The sequence below is a fragment of the Morone saxatilis genome, unplaced genomic scaffold, assembly GCF_004916995.1.
Source record: "Morone saxatilis isolate NCDOM2014 unplaced genomic scaffold, NCSU_SB_2.0 Contig18, whole genome shotgun sequence".
Classification (NCBI taxonomy): domain Eukaryota; kingdom Metazoa; phylum Chordata; class Actinopteri; family Moronidae; genus Morone; species Morone saxatilis.
In genome coordinates, this window is record NW_023339740.1 from 9,911,750 (window position 1) to 9,920,397 (window position 8,648).

Genomic DNA, 8,648 nt, shown 5'->3' on the forward strand with positions numbered 1-8,648 from the left:
TATGTGTGTATGTACTGTATGTGTGGGGTCAGGCGGCGTGGAATCAGCCTCCGCTTATAATGGGAGCCTGTTAGCCAGTGCTAATCGCTAATGCTAACAGGATTGGAGGGCACGGCCGGACCCAGTTACCCAGCTTATCTCTTGCACGCGCGCGCACACACACACACACGTACGCAAGACACGCTTGCACACATACTTCATTGATGGAAATAAAAAGGAGAGTGGAGTGGGGAGAGAAAGTGCTTGCTTGAGGGAAAAATAATGCTGCCATAGCCAGTGTTTCTTATTTTCCAGCCTACGCATTAAGCTAGTGTAAGCTTACTAGACTTCTCTCCGGACAAAAGCCGGAATTTTTTGGTCGTTTGCAATATCCTCACCCCTTTTCCCCCCTCAACTCATGCCGTTCTCCTGGTGGCGTTCTCCCCTCACATAAACTCCACCGCTTCGTCACACTCTTTAACCACCCTCCACCCAAACACATGACTACAGTACCTTACCATCTGTGACGTGGTGGCTTCTGCCACACAACGCACATGCAAACAAGACGAGATTGAGATCTTGTTATTAGATACACTCCCTGATTAATTCCACAGTTCCCGTTGAGTTCAAGTCATTACTAAGAGGGATACCAGCCAAATGAACTATTCACACTGACTCCCCGTGCCTTCATTTTAATCTCTGACACTTTAATTTGCCATTTATGAAGCTACTGTTAGTGCTAATGTGTTTGTGTTTAATACTGTATAAATCAATTTGTTTGTACAATAAATATTCTAATTCTCTATATTCTCTTCTCATTCATTCAGTTGCAATATCAGGTGTTAAGTGAATTCTTAAATGTAAAGTTACTGTTATCAATCAACTCTACGGTGGCACACCAGACATTGATTCAGATGAAAATGCTGCAGGTAATCATGCAAACAGTCTGTGTGTGACTCCCGCTATTGTATGGATCTAAAAGTCAGACAGAAAGACATGGATGTAGGCAGATGTCTTCCCTCTGGTTTAACCAACTTCTCTCCACTCCTCTCTTCTCAGCAGGCTGATAGCAGGAGAATCTTGCTCTAACAATCACTTCTGCTGCTTCTCTCGCCTATCAATCCACCACATAGATCTGAACACACTGAAGGGTGGAGCACTCTTATGACAGAAAGAAGATTTAAAGTAAAGGTTACAGATTGCAGATACAAGGAGAGAGACAGAAATGAGAAATAGATGATGAAAGTGAGGTGGAGGATGGGGTGGAGAAGCTGGCATATGCTGATAGCTGAGCAGCAATTAATTCTTATTTATCCAGGACAGGAGCGTGGGAGCTCTGCTCTTCACCTGTCAGAGAGGAGGAGGGAGGAGGCGGGAAAGGAGGAAGAGGTGGAGGAGCTAGAGAAGGAGACAGGTAGATGAGTATGAGAGCAGGAGGACACATGAGGAGAGGAAAGCGCCTTCTTTCTCTTCCTTTCCTCACTTTCAGCTGCTTCATAGGAAGACTGATCGGAGAGTGGTCAGTGCAAACGCGAACACGCCGTTACCTAATAAATGTGTGCATTTGAGTGGGCGTGCACAAAAGCACAAGACACAAACCTTGTTGAATTCTCACACGCGTCAACTTATCACATACACAAGAGCAACAAAGTAAAAAAAAAATGGTTTCCAATCTTCAGCTCCCCAAAATAAATCCCAGTGAATTTCCCATGCACTTTCAATCCACCCGTACACACACACACAGTCTGCAAGCCAATTAAAACAGTGTCAGTGTGTGCTGTGGCTGACTGTGGTGGCAGGTCTAGTGTTTATATCTCATTAAGCTGTGCCAGGCCATGCCAGACTGGGGCTGTACCATGCTCCGCTGCGCTTACCCTCCACCGACCAGCGCCAAGGCCCTCATTAGCCTCGTCTCTGCCACCTTTAGCACTCTGTGTGTGTGTGTTTCCATGTGTAATGATTTATTTAAAATTAAAGATTTTTCCTCCGTATAATTTCCTCTTTTTTGGTTGTTTTTTTTTTTTACAGTCAGTTACATTTTTTTTAACAAACCCCATAAACTCCAGAAAGTCAACAAAAAGTCAGAGCAGAAGACTGAAGTTTGCATCAGCACTGTGCTTCATGTCTCTCTCTGTCTCACTCTCTTAGACACACACACACACCATGTAGGGGTGTGTGACACTATTAGACCAGTGTGGTTTGTGTTAACCGCTCTCCCTGCAGACATGTTTGGCCTCTTCTCTAGACCTCTATTTGCTCTGTCTATCCATCCATCTATCCATCTATCTATCTATCTTGTCTGCCATCCTTCTTTCATTTCCCATCGGAAAAGGGAGCATATTATTTGTCTTCTCTCTCCTCCAAACTCTACAGTCTCGTTGGATTCTTCCCCCTCCTCCTCCTCATCCATCTCTCTTGTTGCTCTCTTTCTTTCACCTGCTATCTCAATCTCCAAAGTTTCTTGCCTTTCTTTTTTCTTTGTTGCTCTCCTCTCTTTTCATTCTCCATATCTGTATGGCTGCTTTCCCTGTTTTCCTCCTTCTGCTGTCTTCCTGTATGTGTGTGTGTGTGTGTGTGTGTGCATGTGCACGAGCTCACACATACACACACACAAACAAACACACGGGAGCGTCCGTCTCCGCTGCCCGACTGCAATTCATCATCATTTTATCTGCCTTAATTGGATGCCATCAGGACCCCTGATACTTCCCATTTCTCCTTTAACAAACAGCTGCTCTCTCCACACACAGAAGAATAACACACAGACACACAACCTATCCCAAACGAGATTTTCTCCTCCTGCCCCCGTGTCTGCTTTTTTTCCCCTTTCTCACTGGTGAAGGAGTGAGAGAAAGACGGTGATGGAGTGGCCGAGTGGTTTATCAGACGGAAGGTAATGGTGTAAGACCCGCACTGATATTATCTGTCCTCTCATTCCTGCCCTCCAGGGAGTAACAAGAAAGAAGGATAAAGAGGGAGAGAAAGAAGGAAAATGGAGACACTGGTGTACAAATGGCCAAAAAGCTAAAAACGAGGGGAGAGAAAGGAGAGAAAGGAAAAGTCTCAGTTCAATTCTCTTCTCTCAACCTCGGCCCACAAATGGCGCCCAGCTGTGCTCCATCAGCCTCATTGACCCCCAGAGTGTGGCCATTTTGTGTGTGCAAGCATTGTGTGTACATGTGTTTATTCGCACCCATGACCCCTCTGGCGCTCTGAGCCCAACTTCCCACAGCTCAGCATCTTATTGGCCCCTGCACCCTCACCTCAGCATTTGATTGGGCCACACACACCAGGAAGCTGCCTGGGCCGGGTCAAAAAACCGGAAGGAACCGATGCAGACACCAGCTTGTTGTTTTGGTTGCTGCTGACCGGAGTTAACTGCTACCATAAGGCCTGGCGGATGGCTCCGTATGTGTCAGTGGTAATGTGGGCTTGTTTGGCACTAAGAAATATGGAGAGGAGCCTTTTTTTTAACAAAATGATCAGACTTTTTCTCCAGTTAACTTGCTATAGGACCTTGGACAATCTGCCATTTCATCAACTTTCACAGGTTCCAAAATTGTTGAATTAGGTCTGGCTCGGTACCCAACTTCAAAAGTGAGACAGGGATAGTGTGGGACAAAATATATCTTTCACAATAAAAAGCTTTCATAAAGTTCAACACAGCAACATTTAGAGCTTTGAGCAAATTTAAAATCCATACCCTGAACGTATGATTCTTCAAAGAATATTGTGTGTCCTAGTTGTTTCATGTCTCTGCTTGCAAAAACCAACCTTTTTCCAATACTGCATTCTTTCTCATGTCTTGTGATATGCTCGCTCTTCCCCCTCTGGGATCAGTTGCTATGTACAGTAACCTTATACAGAAATACCATAGCACTAATATTTTTCCCCCATAAGCCGATATGGATAGTCAATACCCAACAAGGTTAGTATGGAGCTGGTGTTACACTATCGTATATCATACGTGTCACATATACAGTAGCTTATTGACAGCCTCCTGTTAGGCGATACTATATAAGAGTATTTAGTTATTATGGTCACTGTAAAAGGAGAAAAGTATGGGAAACTAGAGTTCAAACATGATCCGACAGTGGATATCCTGAATATCCTGTGGATAGTCATCTTCTTTTGGATATAGTGATGATATTGTATGGAAGAGAAGAGAATGTGTTATGGCCTCAGGAGAGACTCATTTTCTCTATTTTTCCCCTCTGTGTTCTTTCTAGTATCATTCTCCCTCTCACTTTTCTCCATTCATGTCACCTGAAATTGTCAACTACACTCCAATTTTCCTAGTCTACTTTGCCTGTTCTCATCTCCATTTTTGTCTTTCCATTGTTATCTAGTATTACCTCTCTTCCTGTCGTTTTTCCCTATCCTTTTTTCCTCTACTTTATTCTTTCTGTCCTCTCCACCTCAAGGTATTTTTCCTCTCTCTTTCCCGCTCCTCTCCTTTATTACTTTATAGTAATTCTCACCACAGCTTTCTAGTCTCTGCCCTTGTACTCATCTTTTCTACAACAAGTGAGTGTATGTCATTTTGACACAGTGGTAAACACTTAGGCGCATCTCAAATACAAGGCTAAACTCTGGATTAGCACCCCTGTGTTTATCCCATTGATTAGCAAGCCCCCCAACAATCTTCTTCCAGTGGTATAATGAAACTGCGCACCCAAACACACACACATACACAGCTATCCTGGGATCCATAGCCTAAGGCATATTTGAAGGATGCACATGTGCACACTCGCACAGACACTGATTAACCCCTATCCCCATAGCTGTGTGCCTACAAGCCGATGCAGCAGTGTATACACAGCATATCAGATGAAGTCTATTTCTACTGCAGAGTCATACATGATTCATTAAGTTGGTGCTGAACACTGTCAAAGTAGGAACAAACATGGAGGGGTATGCATGAAAAGTAGAGATATAAAGGTCTATAAACGGATAAACTAATGTTTAAGACCCTCATTCTTTTGAAATACTGCTCCAGAGCTATAATAAGACTCTCATCCTAATAATTCATGACACATAATTATACTCATAAGCTCAGCCCTGGATGAATTATGCCTTAATGGCAAGTTCATGCAGCTGGCATCTTTTTCATCCACTTCATCTCACTACAGCCTCATGTAGACTCGATGCACGTGCCGCATCGATATCTGACCGTGCAGTCGAGTTGGCACAGCTAATTGCTAACAAGGGCTAAGCGCTGACAGCCCAGGGCTAATTGCTGCTAGCATGTCTGCTTTGTGGACATCAAATTGAGAAATTCAGCTTTTGGCTGGGGCTAGGCTTTGCTGCTGATTAGCAATGGCCTTGCAGCTACAATAAACAGTCAATAAACAGACATCTCTGTGGAGAGACAACCCTATCGCTAGCTAATTAGCCCTGCCTTCACAAATAACTTGCGAGCGTGTGCCAGCACCTTAAGACTGCTCGTCAATACGGACAGAATCAAATGCCGTGCTAGCTGTCACATTGGCTACCTATGGAGCTGTACAGCTAATCAGAGACTGCTGCTGGTGTGTGCTGCACATGTGTGTCTGCTAACATCTGTATGACTGCATAAACGTGTGACTAAGTTTAACATATAGACAGGTGGTTAAATTCTTCAAGGTGCTACAGATTATTAGCCTGACATGAAGACTTACAGATGCTTCTGCTTTATTTAAATCCAATAAGCTGAAAAACTCTCATATGGAACTAAATTAACAGCGCCAGTTTTCACCTCATCTCACCTCAGCTTTGTTGCATTGCATTATACGTATGTTGAGATAGAAATAGACAGGGACAGGCGAGCAGGGGAAGTAAGTGTGTGAGAGACGAGGAAGATGCAGTGAGGAAAGTAGGGAATGGCTGGAAGAATAAAGTATGACAGACGGAGTGAGGGAGGCAGGGAGAAAGATGAGTTCTGCAGGCAGAGAGAGGAACGGAGAGAGAGAGAGAGAGAGAGAGAGGTATAGAATCGAGGTGTAAACATGATCAATCCGCTCCCAACTAGGTTCAGAGACAGACTTCCTCTTCACATTTTCAGCCTCACTGAAGCGCAACGCTAGCTACCTCTTATCTGTCACGCTAGTTTCAAGCCTCACAAACACACGCACGTGCACAACCATATTTCAACACACAGAACAGGCATGGACCCTCATGCACAAACTACTGTGTCTACCTGTAAATCCTCTGAACACACACACATACTCACCCAAATTCTTATTAGGAAACTTCTGCAATAAAAACATCCTTGAGAACACTAATCTAACACACACACCACTCATTCCTACCAGTCACAGCCACAAATACATTTTTAAAAAATCCTAGCAGCACAGAATAAAACTATAATGTCTGACCACTGCAGCTTCACACATGATTTAAATGATGTATCGCATGAACCATGATAATCTGTTCTGATTTCAACCAGACTATCTGGGAAAACCCCCCCTCCATAGCCAAGGCTTATAAGCGTGTCTCAATTCAAATAATGTCTACGTGGACTCTTGGTCAATATCTATTTGCTAACAATCAGTTCAATGTGGGAAGATCAGTATTGGATCATTCATCTAGCTTGTGACTGAGCCAGCGTCCAAGTGGTGCATGGCGATCTATCAGGACAATGAGCATGTTAGTGTCCAAAGTGGTCATTAGTTGTAGGAGGCCATTATTTAAACCCTGACCAAGTCAATGTCCTTACTGGGATGATGCTTTAGTTACCTAGTTGCATTGATTAGGACAAGAGTAATAGTGCTAAATGACTATGCTTTTAGCCTAGAGTTTTGGTCTCATTCACAACTGATTTACACAAACTGCTTTTGCTTTTCAGAGACTAAATGGCATCTATGTCAGTATCTTTCACCCTGAATCCTCTTTATACACAAAACAGCAACAAAGCAGCAACTAAATAATTTCTGTAAACAACACTAAAATGGTGCCCATGCACTTAGAACACACCACCATCTACAGGGTTTTAATGGCATCCAGTTTAAAGTCAGCTCTATCTATGCTGTAGCCTATGCAAGTCTCTCTGCACACAACACTGATAAAAAGCTAGATGGTGGTAGGGTTTCTATGCCACAGTGTTGAGTTTCGACTGAAACTCTCCCTTGCCTCTCGCCTCAATCTGTCTTGTGTATTCCTCGTTTGAGTTTTTTCCCCCGCCGCCCGTGAAACGAAAGGACGAGGGAATACAAGGGGACAGACAAAAGCATGTCATGTAGCGAGGCAGCATTCCATGTGTGCCTGCTTGTCTGTGTGTTTATATTTGAAGAAGGATTCTTGAACAGCATTATCAACTCATCTGGGCTTTGCATGAGTTGCTTCCCAATCTCAGACATTGCACGCATCCACCAGGCGGACCAATCACAGTTGCTGCGGTGTGTGTCGCTGTGACATGTAGTTACATTTCTGAGGAGATGCATGTCAGGCTACGGCACAGGGTACGAGGAAACACTGTGCCTACGCTGTTGATTCAACACAGAAGTATAAATCAGACTCACCGCTGTTTTCTGGCACTGGATGGAGGTGCTGTTGAAGCGCAGGGCGGGCACATTGTGGGTCTCCCCCTGGATGTGGAAGACGCACTCGTAGTTCCTCTGTCCTGACTGGGGCTGTGGTAGGTTCTTGGCAGCTAAGGTGATCGGCTTGGTTACCCCGACAGGGATGTAGATCTGGGTTGAGGGAAGGATCTGAGGGCAGTCCTGCAGAAAAAAAAAAAGAGAGATACTCAATTTTTTTTCCTCCAGAGGATAAAGTTACTGAAGGAAGAGAGTGAGGTTGTTCAATGCAGTCAGAAGAGCAAGCAAACACGGCACAAATAGCAGTAAGATAAGACTAGAAGTGATGAAATAAAACACTTATTTTGTGATAAGAGTTTTTAAAAAAGCAAGCAAGCAAGCCATGGGTTACACATTCACACTTCACACCAGATTTGCTGCAACACACTCGGCCTAAAGAGCTGTGCTGTGATGCAGTGATCACATGTGTTACAGGCTTGTGCAACACTCCCACTGGCCTTGCACTAGATTGAGCAAGAGAGCTTTTCATACACAAGTTCACAAAAGATTATCTACCCAATAAAACTATTCGCATCACAAAAGTGCTGCATTGTTATGACTTCAGTATATTATGTCCATGTGTGGAAAGAAGTAATAAGCTCAGGAACTTTGTGTTTGCACGTCCATCACTGATATTGGCCATAAAGTCTTGTTTAGATCATCTGGACGTAGCCCATCCACTGGCTCACACCACTAGGATACACACCCATGCAGCGTATTCGTGCATCGATGCACAAATACGTGTCTTAATCTGGAGTTGGATTAATGTGCATGTGTTCACTTCACTGAGTAGAATAAAGAAGGACAGTCCACTCAGTATGTAATGTTTCCTAGATATGCACATGTGCTGGAAGAAATGAAGTCATTATAGCGTTCATGCCATGATTTGGCAGCAATGCAGATCTCGTCAACACTGAGAATGAGAGAGAGAGAGGGAAAGAAAAGGAGCAGGAGGGTGGGTGTCAGATCTTATACAACATGAGTTAAAGCTTGGGTGGAACTAACCCACACTGTCCAAAAGGATAACAAATCAGATCACTGCTGACAAATCACAAATTTTACAATCTGGAGACACTGTTAAGTGACACATAATAAGACACATGTGGCACGCAG

The 8,648-nt window shown here is 43.8% G+C and overlaps 1 protein-coding gene across 1 annotated transcript in view; it reads right to left on the reverse strand.

The window, feature by feature from the left end:
* The window catches only part of LOC118328104 (plexin-A1-like), a 115,605-nt gene that overhangs the window by 46,195 nt on the left and 60,762 nt on the right, over positions 1–8,648 (reverse strand). The window contains exon 10 of the mRNA XM_035661709.1: positions 7,479–7,679. Within this exon, the coding sequence (XP_035517602.1) occupies positions 7,479–7,679 (201 nt within the window). The remainder of the gene's footprint in view (positions 1–7,478; positions 7,680–8,648) is intronic.